The 18,806-nt window shown below is 35.4% G+C and overlaps 1 protein-coding gene across 5 annotated transcripts in view; it reads right to left on the bottom strand.

Annotated features, from left to right (window-relative positions):
• Positions 1-644: 644 nt before the first annotated feature.
• The window catches only part of LOC110030716, a 25,326-nt gene continuing 7,164 nt past the window's right edge, over positions 645-18,806 (bottom strand). The window contains exons 3-8 of one of the 5 annotated variants that reach the window (XM_020733595.1): positions 11,336-14,249; positions 4,219-4,451; positions 4,081-4,131; positions 2,283-2,338; positions 1,117-1,177; positions 645-1,029 (exon numbers count right to left, since the gene is read on the bottom strand). In XM_020733595.1, coding sequence (XP_020589254.1) covers positions 11,405-14,119 — 2,715 coding nt within the window. In that variant the 5' untranslated portion in view covers positions 14,120-14,249 and the 3' untranslated portion in view covers positions 645-1,029; positions 1,117-1,177; positions 2,283-2,338; ... (1 more) ...; positions 4,219-4,451; positions 11,336-11,404. Of the gene's footprint in view, positions 1,035-1,116; positions 1,178-2,101; positions 2,162-2,282; positions 2,339-4,080; positions 4,452-11,335; positions 14,250-18,806 lie in introns of all 5 variants that reach the window. The other 4 variants (XM_020733592.1, XM_020733593.1, XM_020733591.1 and 1 more) reach the window with 4 other exon arrangements.

Raw genomic sequence — 18,806 nt, forward strand, 5'->3', positions numbered from 1 at the left:
AATTTGTAACTTCATGATTGTTATGTTGGAGCATGCAAATATAATTTAGAAGGTCAAAAACAAAATTATTATTTTTTGCGATTTTTATCTTTTGTATGTTATTATTAATTATGTTTTGGCTCTTAGAGTAATTCTATCAACAAATGTATGAAGGTTTGGCAAATTACATTAATTTGGAGTTTTAAGAAATTGGAACTCATGTCCTCATGTTTCTTCAGTAGAAATTACAATCAATAAATTTAAAAAAAAATTATTAAATTTAAGAATCATTTAAAAGGGAAATTTAAATTTAAATTAATAAAACTCATTGTAATGCATCCAAATAGCACGCCATTGACGTTGTTCAATCTACTAAACGCCTGATCACGATCATATAGGCCCATTTTCAAGGAAAAATAATCCATCTGGACGTCCGCACCAACCACCGGCTGTCACGTCGCCAACCGATGACGTGTATAGCGCGACATGGCGGCTGTTGGTTGACCGTCCGGACGGAATATTTTTTCCATTTTTTAAATTATATAATTATGCAATAAAATGAGCAGCTAAATAATACAGTCAGCTCATAATCTAACAAACCAAATAAAAACATAAGAAAACCAAAATTAAATAATTTCACAAAATCTTATGACACTTACGCTATGTTAGGAAGCTACAATTGCTTTAAGAAGCATTTGTGAAAATGCTAAATGCTAAATGAAAACAAAAAGCAATGGTGGCTATTGTAAATAAATTAAAAAAAAAGTAAGATTGTAATTTTCTAACAACCACAACAGGTACCTACTTCTAGCGGGGAAACCAAGATTTCAACTGCATTTTTTTGAGAACACAAATAAAACGCAGTTTTGCCACTAGAAAAAACTTTTGTGCGACACCACAGGCCACTGCAACACTACCGCACTACATCCCCAAATGCACTCTTAATCATCACAACATTAGAGGACAAAAGTAGTCACAAAAATTCTTTCAAAACCTCATCTCCATCAAGTACTTGTACTTCATCATCTCCCACCTTGAACTATTCAATGGCTGCTCTAACATATGTAATAAAATAAACAGTAAACTACATAGATAAAAAATTGAGAATAAAATAAAATTAAAAACAGAATACCAAACCTTCAAATTACTAGAGGCTTGACAATGGCCGATTCTGGAACCAATGATCTCAATCTGAGTCCTGTTCCATATGAATCATATCAATCGGTCATGAGATAATAGAGTAGTCTCATTATAAAGAATAATTAATAATAGAGGCATTTACATAAATAACTCCCAATTCCTATGTAAACACATCTAACAACTAAATTTTAATGTTTATATGCATGCTGCCTTACTTATCTTACCTATGCATGAAAAGATGCATTTTCACTTTTCAAAAGTTAAAATAATGATGCTTTCATGTGATATGAAAGATTTGAGTAGTAATAATGTAAAAAAAGTAAAGTTTAGATGTTAAATACATAAATACATAGGAACTAGGCGGTATGTATGTAAATGCACCTTAATACTATTGCAAAAAATACTATACTAGATTCACCCAAATCATGATGCAAGAAGATAATAAAGCTTTAAAATATTTTGCATTCAAAACTAAGAATATATTAGTTTGCACGACCATTTGGAGACGAAGAACTTCTAAATGCAACAAGAACACGGCCCATATTGCTAAAAGCCCCAATTAAAATTCAACGGCTAAAATATCTTCAACCGTTTGTCAGAGAATTAAAAATCTCGATGCATTAATATTCCACCATGCCAAAATAATAGAATCTTCATCTAAATATCTCTCGAAATCCATTTTCTTGACCAACACATATCTTCCATAATTGTGGCTTTTGAACTTATTCCCCAATGTCTTTCACTTGGCCCTTTACATGAACATTGATTCAAACTCAAGTGGGCTCTAATCCAGAGTTATCCCAATTATCATTATCTTATGATAATACAACATGTGATATGTTGAGCTCAAACAATGCCAAAACTACACCATCATAACCATAATGAATATCCATAACAACAAACTCAGCATATCATAACTTAAAAGGCAAGTATCAAGGACAAAAAATAAAATAAAATAAAGAATTCATCTTTTCAAAATTACCTTAAATTTATCAATTTTTGACTCCATCATTTTAGCCATATTTATCAAAACTGAAGAGAACTGAAACAATAAAATTTTCATAAATTCATGGTAAGATGTATTCTATGTAACATACAACGAGCAAAAACAAATAAATAAATATCAAGTTAAAGAAACTGGAAGCAAATAGACTTCCAAGTACCTTGAAAAATAATAATTTTACTGTTGGACATATTCACTGTGATCCGAGAAGTGTACCTGCAATCAAAGACAAAAATCCAAATAAACTTGGCCCATTCTGATAAAAATGATCCAAATAAATAAACCAGCCCTAAACTCGGAACAATACAGACAAATAAAAGGACAAATTCAGCTAAGAACCCTACTAATGGTCATAAATGAGCACAAGCAGAAGCAATGTCATCAATGATGGGGCATTTACATACATACCACACAATTCTTATGTATTTACATGTCTAACACCAAAACATTCATTTTTACATGCATGCCACTCAAATCTTTAGCATCAAATCATCATCCCTATCTTTTATAAATACATAAGAATGAAGTGGTATCTAAGTAAATTTCCCTAAAAACTTATGCAGAATGTAGGTCGCCAACTGGTTAAGAGGCAACATTTATTTATGATGAAGCCAAAGCTCTAACTTGAAGCACATCAACGAGTGACAAAAAAACTCACACTAGGACAAAAGTACTACAAAATTGAAAAAGATTTCTGTCCAACAGAAAGATTGAACCTAAAACCTAGATAAAATAGCAGTTTTCATCTAGCAATACTAAAGGAATTTATCAACAGTAACAAATGGGTCCCAAATTATAAAATAATAATGAAACACCTACACTCAACAAATAAATGCAAATATTTTAGTTCTTGCCTTGCTGGATTGTAATGAAAATAAAAAAAAAAAGAAGCGATAGAGCATGAATTGCATATTATCCAGCTGCACATGATTCTAAAATCATTTATGTCAAATCCACATCCAATCTTAGTAGTGAAATCCTAATCTTCGATGAAATAAATATGAATACTTGATTTCTCGAGGATTCCAATCCATTTTCAGACGTATATGAATGAAAAAGAATAACGATTGCAAATATTTCATAGTCATAGTGGCATACATGTAATATAATTAACTCAATGAGATAATGAGGGTACATGTTTTTTTAAATCCATGAGTTTGTGCAAGTAGGTCACTTTTTCTATGTTTGTATGAATATATGCATGTGTTTGTGCACAAGAATCGATGGAAGTGTTTTATGGGTGGGTGCATATATCTATGTGGGAATTTGATTTTATCTACAATCTTTTAAACATTCCAAACAGGGCTACAGATGAACCAAGTATTCGACAAGCTGCTCGTGGCTCAACTTGATTAAAGCTTGTTCAAGATCGTTTGATTAATTGATCGAACAGGCTTGAAAACTTTCATAGTACTCAATTAATAAATGAGCAAGCTTAAACAAATTGTTTGGTTCATTTATATTCACGAACAGTATTATTTAAAGCTCATGAGCAAGCTAGATTATAGCCTATCAGGAACAATAGTGTTTAAATGTTTATTTTTAAGATCAACAAGCATTAGTTGATATTATTCATTTATTTTTCAAAACAAAATGCTTGTATAAAACTAAAATAAATAGCAATTAAAGCTCAATTAAGGCTTCATTATGGCTCATTTATTTCGTTAAATGAGTTGCTCGTTAATAAACTTGATAATTCCTATATGAACTAAGCTTGAATCAAGCTCGAGCCTTGCTAGAACAAGGATTTATAAACGAGCCCTAAAAGCTCAAACAAGCTCAAGCACCTACTCGGCTCATTAGCAAACCTAATTCCAAAACAGCCAAAAACATCATCCCATTTTCCATGATAATATCTATTTAAGTGCATATAGTTTAGAGAAACATGAATTTGATTGACCCATATAGTAGAGGTTAGCACGTCATATGTTTAGATTTGAAATATATTAGAATTTTACCATTTTAAATGAGAATGTGTGCCTGCTGCAGTATCCAGTTCTCTCGAAATCCTTAAAAAATTTGAAAATTCAGTGAAACACCAGATATATACACCTTTCAGAACTCTCTAGAAGTACTAATATTTCACGCTGACATACTTTCAATAAATAACGGCACATAAAAGCAAAACCGATTGCCGTATATCCCAACATGTAATTGGCAATGAAGCAACAGCTGCATGAAATGTTTGTCGCAAAGTAGAAACATTCCTTCAGCACAACCCATGGTTGTGCATGATTTGCAACATGAACCTGAAAATTTCAAATGCCCTCAGTAATGTCCCATGAGCTCATATTCTTTAAATCAAGGACAAGCCTATAAGGTCAATAACCTGAAGAAAAAAATTTAAACAATAAGTATAAAATGCAAGTCCCGGTTGAATCAAAACGACAAGATAATTTACTGCTCAAAACAGTAAAAAGAACCCACCACCTAATACGTATCAATAAGAAAAATGAAAAGAACTAAAACTTAAAGCTAAGCTGGAAAAAAAAAAAAAGATTCAGACAGTTCTTAGCAGGTGCCTGATTGACTGGAGTTAAAGATTCACCCAAATTAAAAGACCAACTCAAATTTTGTTTTAGACCTTTGTAAGGCCAAAAACTAACTAGCTCGGCATCACCTGCACTTTATCTATTCTTGTGAGTCAAAAAAAGGGGGGCATTTACATACATACCACCCAAATCTTATATATTTACATATCTAACACCTAAACATTGATTTTTACATTTATACAATACAATCTATCTTTATCACATAAAAAATACCATTATTTTAACTTTTAAAAAGTGAAATACACATTTTCAAGCAAGGGTAAAGTGGCATTTATGTAAAAATTGAAGTTAACGTCTTAGATATGTAAATACATAAGAAATAAGTGGTATGCATGTAAATCTTTCAAAAACAAATTATAGTTGATTTGTCTCGGTGATCTAGTTCTTTCTATAAATCTAACAAAGCGGTTGCTAAGGTTGTGGTCGATTACTTAATGCTAGGATGCCAAAATAAGTTGGCTTGGCATCCTAAAATAGGGGTAGGAAGTATTTTGAAGTCATTTGCCGATACCGTTTAGCACAGGAATTGATTGATGCTAGAATTATTGTAACTTGTACTTAAGTTATGCTTTATAATCCCACTTTCAATTTTTAGAAAATTATAACTTGTATTTTGTATTTTGAATTCTTTTAAAAAGCTCAAGTTTCAGGAATTGTAATTTGTCATGATGAGAAGTTGAGAGTTTGACTGATAGGAGCCACCGAATTGAGGAAATTAGCTTCAATGTGATTATAGGAAAGTCAAAACCACTGGTTTGGGTGGTTCATTTCTCAATATTATACCATAAGAGTTCTAAACAATCAATGTCACAACCCATGATAAATTGTCATAGCATATAGTTACTGGTAGAGAAAAATGTCAAAATAGTCCCCCGACTCTTTGCATGGTGGCATTTTAATCACAAAGTCTATATATGTGCAGTTTAGCTCCCAGAATCTTTTAACATGAGCCAAAAATAATCCCTAAAGCGAATTATTTCGGCCTCAATTTAAAGATTAGGGGACTAATGTGACACTTTAATAAATTTTGAGACTAAAATGACCAATATAAATAGCAGGAGACTATTTTGACAATACTTCACTCATTATTGGCATAAGTATTGGCTTAAGGCCAAGGGTTGTTGCCTCAAATCATTTAAAGCTGATCAATACTTGCTATGGAAAAAAACTAGAAACAAAGACCATGAAGCCAAATAAAACCGCTCTATACATTCAAGTTGAGCATTTAACTACGTGTTATTCTCTTTTGCATAAAAATATTTTTCTTAGCAAAATAATAGGAATAACTAATTAGAAACCACAACTTAAAATAGATCAGGTCTACCATTCATTCATTCATTTTTAGTTTTAACAAAGTGTCATTCTCTTCTCATTAAAATATTTTCTTAGTGATGCAGGGCACCTTTGCCCCGAGACGCGGCAGAAGTCGCAAAATTACTAACACAGGGCGCCTTTGCCTCAGACGTGACAAATGTCATGATTTGCCCCGGACTGGTTATGTCCATGCAATTGATGGACAGTTCAATCCTTCCAAGTATGGTTTCCCTCCTATTTGGAGTGGGACCCACTCCTCTTTACCTCAGGTCTCTATATATGTTATTTCTTCGTGTTTAGATATTTTGGTGAGTTTTTTGTCAGGACAGCCGTCGAAGCCTCCAAGTCTTCCCTGGTACTCCTACAGTATCTCGTTCCAAGGTAGTGATTATCCTCGACTTTTCCATTTCCTGCAATCTTCCCTCCGCTACTGCCGTCACCGTAACTGTTGCAACCACGCTAAGAACTGCATCTTGTTGTCTCCTGCACCCTCATACCTCTCACCCGCACTTCATGCCATCCCCTTCCCATGCACATCCCTGCTGCAACTCCACCCCTGCCACCTACTCCCACCTACTCCAGCCATACCATTCATCCTCCAATCTCCAGGCCGCAACATACTATCTGCTCGCTGCCATTCTCCCGCCATCCCAACTGCAAGATACCTTCCTTCCCCTACAACCCACCACCAACGCCAATCCTCCTGCCACCAGCCACTTTAAGACTTGCTTCCTTTATCCAGCTCCTAAAAAAAACACCACCATTCTTGGCCCCACCCTATTTTGAGTTTATGTGTTATGTCTTTTGTTATTTCCTAGTTCTTTGTGTTTTGGTTGTATCCATATTTGATTTTGGTAATAAATGTTACATTTTATATTATTTTTGGTTAATTCCAGTATCAAAGCTAGTCTAAACCTAGTCTCATCCTAGTTTCAATATACCCTTGAAATTTTTCTTTTCCCTCCACCCTACACACCTTCCACCTACCTAACCCAAAATCCTAAACACGCCCCCGAGGAGACAATTATCGGAATCCGTCTAAGAATCTACCATGGATGTCATATAACGACTACTCCACCAAGTATACATCGGTCGATGCCATTCAGGAAATAACCCAAGTGGGATCATCGTAGACTATACAGTGAAATTCGTGTAGTACGAATGATTCCAGCAGAGAAGAAGGCAGACCTTATTTTTGGGTACAATATCAGTGGAAATACAAAGATGAGATTATTGTTAGAGGATACGGAGATGAGATGTCGGAGGATACAAAGATGAGATGTTTGTTAGAAGATACGGAGATAAAGTGTCCATTGAAAAATATAAAGACATGAGGATGAAGGTGAACTTATAAAACTTCGAGGGGAGAATGGATCCTGATTTTTTCTCGAGTGGATGCAGAATATTGAGCGGATCTTTGAATACAATGAGGTGTCCGATGATAGAAGAGTGAAGCTAGCCGCCATCAAGCTAAAGAAGAACACTTCTATGATGAACTGAAGAGAGAGAGACAAAGAGAAGGAAGAGACAAAATCACTTCTTTGAAGAAAATGAAACAGGAGATGCAACGAAAAAATCTGCCCCACATGTTCTTGAAGCTCCACTACCTAGTAAAGAAGTTATCAGTCGAGGAGTACACGACAAAATTTATGCATCTTAAGTTAAAGCGTGAGCCAAAGTAGATAGAGGGGCACACCATAGCCAGGTACTCGGGAGGCCTGAAGCCCACCATCAGTAATATGGTCCAGTTGCAACTCTATTGGACACTTAGTGACGTGATTATCTTAGGACTGAAAGTGGAGAGACAGCAGAAGCAAAGCATGAAAGCCCATTAGTCAGACAGACATCCACAATTGGAGACCTCGAGAAGAGCACAACTCAAAGAGTAGAGCGTACTGGTCAGAAACAGGACATAGCCACTTAGAGTGAGAGAAAGTCTGAGAGGAGTAGTGTGTCCACTATCGTCCCAATCCAAAAAATACTTCAAATGTCACTGGTTTGGACACATCGCTTCCAGTTGCCCGACGGGCCGAGTTATGTCCATCATTGAGCAAGGTAGAGTGGAGGGTTCTACAAACTGAGGATATGAGGAAGCAACATTGTGTTGCACCATGAAAGAAAATGTATGCATTCTCATCATTGATGAAGTGAATAGTAAAAATGTGGAGTTGACACAGATGGTGGAGAAATTGAGCCGCATGACTCAGAGGCATTCCTAATGGCATTCCCTAACGTAGTTGAAGGAGTACAGGATCAATATTGACATGAGATGTCTTGTGGAGTTTTCGATTGAAAATCAGCTACGAGATCAGCTTTGGTGTGGCGTGGTGGTCATGGAAGCTTGTCACGTTTTATTGGGGAGAATGTGGCGGTTTAAGCGTCGACCTCAACATGGCAAATTTACGAAAACCTACTCCTTAACCAAATATGGTAAGCGCATAATCCATTCACCTTTTGCAAAGTCTAAGATTACAAGAGGATAGTGGGACAGAGACACCGACTCCAAACACGGGGCAGTCACCACAGAGAGCTTTTCAGGACATCATGATCGATACCTTACCACCGTGAATGCCACCGTTAGAGAGAGTTCAATTTGTTCTCACTTCAGATCAGATTGAGCTAACATGGGGTTACTTTGGGATGATTCAACAATATATACGTGACATGCAAGACCAATTAAGTTCAGTAATATACCCTCAGAAGATTAGACCGATATGGATGGCTGCTAGCAAATGAGGAAAACTCCTTAGGTGTTTTTATAAACAATTCAGTTAAGAGTGGGATCCAAGTGCTTTCAGGGCTGTAATCAAACTCGGGAGGTCATAGCAACTCCATCACCTTTAACTAGGGTGTAAACGAACCGACCTTGAATGAGCCCAAAGCTTGTTTGTGTTCGAATCGTTTATTATTCGAGCTTAAAAAAATTATTTGTGTTCGACTTGTTTACTTAACGAACGATTCAAACACGAGCTGTTTAACAAATCAAACATGAGCTATTTGCGAACAATGAACTTTTTTGATAGCCCTATCATGAAATAGGATTGGGCGTAGGCATGTTTTTTTTTTTTCTTGTGGGCATTTAAAAACATATCAACTAATTCCTATCTATTTACATAGCAAACACCTAAATTTTACTTTTTGCATTTATGCCACCCGAATCTCTTATATGCATTTTTTTAAATATAGCATTAAAAATTAATAAAAAAATGATATACACAAATATTATTAGTTATTTATTTAATTATTCAAGCTAAAATAAGTCGAACACGAACGAACAAACAAACTTTTGTTTCTATTCGACTCATTTATAAAACGAGTGCAAAAAAATTGTTTGTGTTCAACTCGCTTAACAAATGAATCGAACACATACCGCTTAATGAACCGCACGCGAGCAGTTCGAGAACAAAGAGCTTTTTTAACAACCCTAATTTTAATGTGCTGACAGAAAATTTAACGAATAAGGTCAAAGCTATCCCAATTGCGGGAGACTAACGCAAGGTGTCTTTGCCCCAGATGCAGCAGATGTCGCGATATTACTGACACAACACATTTTTGCCCCAGACATAGCAGATGTCTGATATTGTCTTGGACTGGTTCGGTCCAAGCAAAGGAGGGACGACCAGTCATTCCAAGCATGAGTTTCCCTCTTCTTTGGATCGGGGCCCACTCCTCTTTACCCTAGGTATCTATATAAGTTATTTCTTCATGTTTAGGTCAGTTTTTGAATCAGCTCTTGTTTCTCTATTTAGCTAGGTGTGCATTTGCCTTCCATTAAACTCACCAGAGAGCTATTTTCCTGATATTTAGTTATGATTGGAAGTGGTTTGAAGAAACAATGTTATTATAGCATAAGACGAACACATGATTTAAATTTTCATAGGAATAGAACATTATGCACATAAAAGAAGAATGCAATTGATAATTGCCCAAAAAAGAAAAAAAAAAGAATGTTGATTTTACCGAAGTTATTTTTATTGTAAAAATTAAAACTTGGATTGTACAATTAAATGAATGATAGTAAAAAACTAAAATCCAAGGGATAAGAACTTTTTTAAAGAAATTATTCTTAAGATTCAAAGGTACAAGTTCAACACAAGTGACAATAACCCAAGTCCTATGAGCATATAAAATAATATATCTAAATCATTCCAAATTAAGGAATATTAAATATTGCTATAATTCTCAAAACTTGCAAGAAACAAGGCAAACATGGCTTTACTCTCATGAAAACAATTCAAAAAATATATAATTTCGAATTACATAAGTCATGTATTTTTAAATCAAGTTATATTACATCTAAGCGTCATGCTTTAATTGATGAGTGAGATAGGCAAGGTGGGGTGGAAGATTGCATAAAGTAAATGACCATTGTCACTTAGGCCCTTGTCAAATGAGTTTCGCAAAATTTTATTGAGATTTTGCACATAAGAACTCTAGAATTGTGATGTATATGATTGAAAATTAAGTAGTGATAAAATAAAACATATAATGAAGATTATATGAATGAACTTTTCTAGCCCTATGGTAGAGCAAAATTTGTTGATTTTAGTGATTCTCCCTTGATTCTCTATTTAGCCAGGTATGTATTTGTTTTTCCATAAAAATCACCTAAGAGCTACTTTCCTGATAACTAATTATCATTGGAAGTGTTTTATAGAAACAATATTCTTATCGCATAAGACTACAAATGACTTGAATTTTCATAGGAATGGAACATTACATAAAAGAAGAATTCAGTTGATAATCGCCAAAAAAGAAGCAATAAAAAAATGTTGATTTCATTGAAGTTATTTTTATTGTAAAAATTAAAACCCAGGTTATACTATCAAATGAATGATAGTGAAAAAAATAAAAGCCAACGTATAAGATTTTTTTAAAGGAATTATTCTAAAGACTCTAAACTACAAGTTCATCACAGCTCACAATAACCTAAGTCCTATGAGCACATAAGATAATATATGTAAATCATTCCAAAATAAGTAAAATTAAATATTGCTATAATTCTCAAAACTTGCCAGAAACATGGGCTTTACTCTCATGAAAACAATTCAAAAATAAGGATAAATTTCGAATAACATAAGTTATATGATTAGTGATGGTTTTGAATTACTTATTTCATCAGCAGGAAAAAAAATAAATTGAGCCATTAGATATTATATGCATTAATCACGGAGCCAAATTCATTTCTTTCCAAACATAGTTAAAATTCTATAGATGAGATAAATTAAGAATCCCGAAAAGATAAAGTATATGTAATTTTCAAAGGGCATTAATATTAGAAGAATGTTAAAAAAAAATCAACATGTATAATTTGCTAAAAAAATTAGCAAAAATACGCCCAACTTACCAATCATGGCATAAACAATCTTGGCTGCAAACTAATTAGTCTCTCCACAGTCTCATGAATAGACAATGTTTATGAATGTTTCAAGCCATTAATTACTTCTTTAATATTTAGTGCCGTGCTACAAAGTTGTTCTCCAATCTCGTAATGCCCACATAGAACCATAAATTTCGCCCTTCTCTCAAGAAGGGCTGCTCTCAAACGTGCAACATCTTGATAAACTAGTGGGTCAGGATATAATATTGAATTCTTGGAACCGCTGGCAAAGCAATATGATAAGGCTTCTTCACTATTCGCACCAGCAAGGATGAGATTCTCGACGGATTCAAGTAGTTTGGTAGAACGATGCAAAAGGTCTACGATGAGATCACACTGGGACAGCGATGCAAAGCTATGATCAGCCAATGGCAAAACAAACTGCCTGATAAATGGCAAAAGAATAGGGATGGATAGATTCGCAACTGTGGACATCGAGCTGAATTTGAATATTAAGAAACACGCCGCCCAAATATGATTCAAATGTACGGGCAAACATCCTTGAGTACTAATGGCTCTAACCATAGAAGAAGCAAATTTATCTCCTCCTCTTTTGTAAGCATAGATCCTAATTATATCATGAAAGGAAATAAAACCCTTCCTTGAACTGCGCCTTGCTAGATTAACTCCTATGAGCATACTCGATGCGGCTTCAGCTTTCAACAAATTAGTGCCTAAAGTCTTCTTCTCACTCATGAACATCTGGCAGCAATTTTTCAAAAAGAAGGCAGGAGTTCTCTCATTGGGAAGCTCTGCTGCGAAAGCTAACAAAGATATTGGAATTGGAGAAGAAGCAAACCAGCAACAAACCTGCGTCATTTTCTTAGCCAGCTTTCCATGCTTTTTCTGTTGATTTAGTACGAAAAATAGGAAGTCAAGGAGTTGAAGAAGAAATGGATTATGCGTAAATAAATCCTCTTTTTCACCACTCTGTTGCATTTCTCTCTGACTCTGACGCATTCTACTAATGAGTTCGAGAAGCTTCGGTGGATCAATAGAATAATCAGAAAGAATACCCCCAACAAGTGCAAGGCCGAGAGGTAATCTGCATAATCTCTCCCCAATAATTTTAAGAGCAACCTCATCAACAGATTTTAAGTCCTTTAAGTTGCTAGTCATTAAGGACAATGACTCAGCACTAGATAAGTTAGACAGTTTTAAAGGTTGAATGTTCATTACCATAGGCAGCTGAGTGGAGATAATAACGTGGCTCTCTCCATCGAAGCGAGGAAGTAGGTCCACTATATTTCTACCATCCCACCAATCTTTCTCATTCTCTAAATTGTCTATTACTAGTAGATAAGGGATTCCTCGCATAAGTTCTCTCCTGACTTTTTGAATAGCTTCACCTTCTGTTTCTTCAAAGTGCTTTGGATTGGCTCCATCTGAGTAAAACTCTCTATCAACAATGGTGGCATCAACTCCCAAAAGATTCATCAAGTTCATATAATTTATTCGAACATACTTCTCTTCTCCACTAATCCAGAGTACCATCTTGTACATTTGGGAATATCTATAAGCGAATTCAAGAAGCAGCTCTGTTTTGCCAGTGCCTGACTCACCTGAGATGCAAGCAATGCCCTTACCAAAAGCTAAATCACCATCTCCACACTTCCTTTCACGTTTTGCTGTTTCTTCTGTTGGCGGAAACCTGTCAAAATCCTCTGGATCATGCTCATATGCCATTACTATCTCTTCCTTGGACTCCTTCCACACCCTTTGCCCTTTCATCTTCTCCTTATTTTTCATTTGATGTAATTCATTGTTTCTCTTACTGCTCTTTTGAGGTAACATATTAATAAAATCATTATCACATTCCATCTGATCATCACCAAATAACGTAAGTTTTAGTTTAAGAAACTCTTTCTTTCTTCCAATGAAATTAAGATTTCTTGTGAATGGAAATTCTTCTGTTGCTACCCTATTCTTCCACTTCATCAACTTCTCCAAAGCATCACCCCTTCCCAATTTTTTCGCAATAAAAGAGATCGCATCCAAAACACAATCCCGCATATTACTCGTAGTAACTTCAAACTTAACATCAATTTGTGAGAGTCCATCCACCGCCACACTCCATTCTTCCTCTATCGCTTCATATTTCTTCCAGAGTGTACCCCCATACTTACCCCAAATTTCTCCTTTCTTTTCAATAATATCCCTGGACAAGCAATCTTTTTGCTTCAATCCAAAAAATATTGGAATCAATTTTTTTCTTCCCAATAAAAGTTTGAGCTCCTCAATGCTCCAAGGGCTAGAAAAAGACTTCCTTGTGACAATTACAACACCAAGGGCGGCCTCCTCCATTGCTGTCCTTGCAATGGCATGGGATCGAGCATCTGAACACCTCGTGAGGTATGACATGAAGAATGAAAAGCCATGCATCACCATCTCTGCACGTAACCAGTTCACAAACCGTTTTAATGAAGGTGTTTTTCGGTCACAGTATCCAATATAAACATCACAGCTCCTGAGCCTTTCAGTCTCTGAATCATTCCCCTCCAACCTTCTCTCACTGCTGGATGAGATATTAGTATTATAAATCATAGCACGGGTGCTTGAAACCTGTGTGACTGAACCTACCACTGGAATAGTTGTTGAGGAAAACAATGGTGGGTCAATAAATGATGGAGAAAGGTGATGAGAATTTGCAATTTTTGGTGGTGAGAGATTAGGCGGCAATGAGCAAGTACTGGCAGAAAGGAAGATGGAAGAGGAGGATCCGGAATTGGCAACAACATAAGGGGATGCCATGAAAGGATGAAATAAAGTAAAAAGAGATAAAGAGATTTTTCCCACTGTCTTGAAATTTTGATATAACTTGAAAAGGTTGGTCTTTTGTAAAGCAGATACGTGAATAAAACTTCAACAAGCTAGTAATCCCCTGCAATTACCCCAATAAGAATATGTTAAAATGAAGAAAATGAACAGCAAAATGGCTTTTTTAAGTATAGAAACAAGATAAAAAATAAATAAATAAATCATCATTAAGAAATTTGGCTATTGCTTCAAAAATTAATATAGGAATGGACCGTGCAATAATCATGAAAAATAAAAGTCCCGAATTTTTATGCAATTTGATTTTCTGTAAGCAAAAATAACATCTAAATAACAAAGCCTATCCTGATGACACAATTATATTTAAGAATGAAAAGAAGAATAAAATTACTATGCAATGATAGCACAATAGTGATTTCTATAAATAATTTAAGCATTTAACATTTCTTCTTCCGGGTGACTACATTATGTTACAGGACTAGGGCAGCCTTCACATCACATATAGCATCGAGTAAAATCATAATGTGAGGAAGTAAATGAGAACACAATGGCTCCCTCAAGTGTTGTTCATGCAAACAAAAGTTGAGGTTTTTTTTATTCAATCTCAAAGCAAACAAACAAAATCAATATCACCTTAATACGACCTAAAATCCTACATAAGCAAAGTGAAAGTTTTGTATGAAGAAGAAGGATGGAAAGCAAAAGTTTTGTATGAATTTTAGGGCTTTGAATAAGGAAAGTGTACATTACAACTTTCCTATTATGGTGATTGATGAGTGGTTAGATGAGCTTTTTAGAGTAATCATCTTCTCAAAGATTAATCTGAAGTTGGGACATCATCTGAACAAAATGAAGCCAACCGATGTGCATAAGATAGCTTTCAAGACTCATGAAAGATATGACGAGTTTTTAGTGATGGCATTTAATCATACCAAAGCTCCAGCCACACTTCAGTCTCTTACTAACAAGATTTTTCAGCCTTATCTCAAGAAGTCTGTCCTGATACTTTTTTTATGACATCTTGGTCTACAGTTGTACCGAGGTAGAGCATATGGGATACCTGAAGTCTGCACTTGAGTCTTTAAGAGAGCATCTTTTGCATGCAAACCTGAAGAAATGATCCTTTGCACAACCACAACTGGAGTATCTAGGGCATGTGATGACAAAATCAAGCATAACAACTAAGATTGAGGCTTTGTTGGATTAGCATTTGTCTAGGAGCTTGAAGGAGTTGAGAGTGTTCTTAGGTCTCACAGGGTACTACCAAAAATTTGTGAGAGGGTATAGCACATAGCATGGTCACTGACCAACCAGTTGAAGAAAGACAATTTCAAGTAAGGGGAAGCAGCGACACGAACCTTTAAACAACAGAAGGCCATAACCAGTGTGCTTGTATGAACATTTCTAGATTTCAGTAAGTTATTTGTGATACAGACGGATGCATCAAGATAAAGATTGGGGCAATACTCATACAGGACCAACAACTTATTTCTTGTTTCAGTCAAGTGTTAATTGTCAGGGTGAGACTTAAGTTCGTATATGAGCGAGAGTTCATGGCTATTATCTTGATCATTCAGAAGTGACATCTCAATCTGTTAAAAAGAGTTATAGTCAAGACAAATCAAAGAGACTTAAAGTATTTGTTGGAGTAGAGGACGGTTAATGAGAAGCATCAGAGGTGGCTATCCAAATTACTTGGATATGATTTTGAGATCCAGTATCGCCATGACTAGAGAATAAGGTTGTGGATGCACTATCGAGTAAAGAGGAGGAGCCCCAGCTAACAACTTTATTAGTACCCATGGTCTTCGATTTGGAAGCATTAACGCGGGAGAGCGAACAGAACGAGGGGCCAAGGAAGATCAGGGCAGAGCTGCTACAAGATACTAACAATCATTTAGGATAAGCATTGAGGAGACAACAACTACTCTGACAAGGACAATTCGTGCTACCGAGGGCATCGGAGTACACTTCCAAACTGTTGCAGGAGTTTCACGACAGCGCGATAAGGATGCATAAGACATACAGTTGACTGTCGGCAAAGCTATATTAAATAGCGATGCGTGGAAAAGTAGAGAACATGGTGGCAATGTGCGATGTGTGTCAATGACACAAGTATTTGATTATGGCACCAGCAGGGTTACTGCAACCTCTAGTTTTTATTTGAAAAGCTTTGGGAGGGGATGACGATGAATTTTATAGAATGGTTGCTAGGAACAGAAGGAACTATTGTGATATTGGTCGTAGTGGTCGCCTAAACAAATATGCACACTTTATTCCATTGTGATATTGTTTTACTCACAACTGTGTTCATATGAGAAGTGGTTCGTTTACATGGTGTTTCGAAATTCACTGTATCAGATAGGAACAAGATGTTCGTTCCTCAGCCATTTTAAAAGGCAATATTGATATTACAAGGGACAATCTTAAAGAAAAGTACGACATATTATTGCCTGACATATGACCAGTAGAGATGGTCAACGAGAGTGTGAAGATGTACCGGTGTTATTCTGTAATAGATATGTCGAAGCTTTGCGCAACGTGGATTGCTTAGGTTGAGTATTTGTACAACACTTCATGCCATACTGCAACACAAACTAATCACTCCAAGATTTTTAATAGTTGGATCCTCCTCAACTGATACACTATAGGCTTAGCACTACGCACATATCCAATGTTGACCAGTACTTGGAGGAGAGAGACATGATATTAACAGAGCTCAAAGGACATCTATTGAGAGACCAACAGATCATGAAAAGGAAGATTGATGGATATATGAGGGAGGTATTTGAGCTTGGGTGCATGGTTTATTTGAAGTTGAGACCTTGCCAATAGAAGACATGGTCAAGAGGAGCAAGAAGCTTTCCCCATGATAATTTGCACTCTATGAGATTGCAGCACTCAATGGGGCAATGACATGTCGTTTGATATTACCACCATTAACATCATTGCATATACTATTTCATGTATCACAATTGAATCGTGCTATCGGAGACCACCCACCCTCTTCTTCACCACCTCCGACGCTGACAAAGAACATGGAGGTGATTTTGGAACCTTTGGAGGAAGAAGGGGAGCGTATAAGAGTGACCGGGGCAAATGAGGTGTTGATTAAGTGTAAAGATATGTCTGATTATGAAGCAACTTGGGAGTCCTATAAAGTGATCCAAAAGCAGTTTCCATTATTCAACCTTGAGAACAAAATGCTTCTTTGGGAGGGGAGTATTGTTATGCGGGTCCCTTCTGGTCCGATCTGGACCAACCAGGCCCACATAGCGGGCGAAAACCCTAAGTTCAGCCTGAAAGAATTCTAGTTCTCTGGTGGGGCCCATTAAGCCCATAATCAAGTATGCAAGGAGTGGAATTAGGGGGGCTTTAGGGGGAAAGTTTGAATGTGTTTTAGAGATATTTTATTAGGGCTAATCACCTAGGATTTATTTTCACGTTTTGTATTCTTGTAGTTTTCTTTTGTCTTCTTATTCCTAACAGCGTCTCAGGTTTGTGGAGATTTGATCTACCTCTCGAATTGTATATCACTCATTGCCATCTTGTTTGTTTGTTTGTTTGTTTTGAGATTAATCAAATTAGCCCTTATTTGGGTTTTCCCATATATTTCTTTCAATTGGATCACTAATTTTGGCTCCAATTCGTATCATTTTCATCTTTTATTGCTCTTCTTTATTATAATCAAATTTTATCATTATTATTTTTTTAATAAACTAAAAGATAAAAAATTTATACATGTCCTCCTTAATCTGTTTTTGCATCTCTTAGCAAGCGACTAGCGTTAGTTACCTAAATGCAGGCAATCTAATATATGAGTTCATATTCAAGCAGCACAACATTTCTCATAAAAATAACGAGATAAAATCTGAACTGTGAGTTCATATTAGGTTTAGGTAAATCTTGGAATCTAGGTACATATGAGAATAAAAATTTAAATAGTCCTTATAATATTTCATTATGGTTGGACTTTTGACACAATAGATTTAGGTTATCTTTAATATAATTTAGGCAAAAATATGATATAATTATTTTATTGTTACTAAATTCAAACTAATATATATTGTAGTTTTGTAAAATATCAAGAATACTTCTGCACTTCTAAGAGAAGTTTTAAAAAAATAAATGAATAAAACATTAGTGCCCATTTTATATAAATTAAAACTCAATATATTATTTATATCTTAATATAAAATGTAAAAAAAAATCATCCCACTACATAAAATTGAGAATATAATTAAATTTCTTTCACGAATACAGCAAAATGTAATTGTTTTAAACATATTGATAGGAATAAATCCCAAAATAGTCCCCTGATTGTTTAAATATGGTCATTTTAATTGCAGGGTTTTCAAGTCCGCCGATTCGGACTTCTAACTATTGAAAGTTCAGCACAATTGCATTTTATGATCTAATGAGGTAAAAGATTTTCAATTAAATTATGTCAATCATTAGTGTAGCACAAGTAGGGCTGACAAAACAGTTCGTTGTTCGCGAACAGCTCGTATTCGACTCTTTAAGATGCTCGTGTTCGGCTCGTTAATTTCGTTCGATAAGTTAACGAGCCGAACACGATCAAAGATGTGTTTGTTCGTGTTCGGCTCGTTTTGGCTCAAAACACTACTCATCAAGTTTATATATATATATATATATATATATA

This window comes from Phalaenopsis equestris, unplaced genomic scaffold (assembly GCF_001263595.1).
Source record: "Phalaenopsis equestris unplaced genomic scaffold, ASM126359v1 Scaffold000754, whole genome shotgun sequence".
Classification (NCBI taxonomy): Eukaryota; Viridiplantae; Streptophyta; class Magnoliopsida; order Asparagales; family Orchidaceae; genus Phalaenopsis; species Phalaenopsis equestris.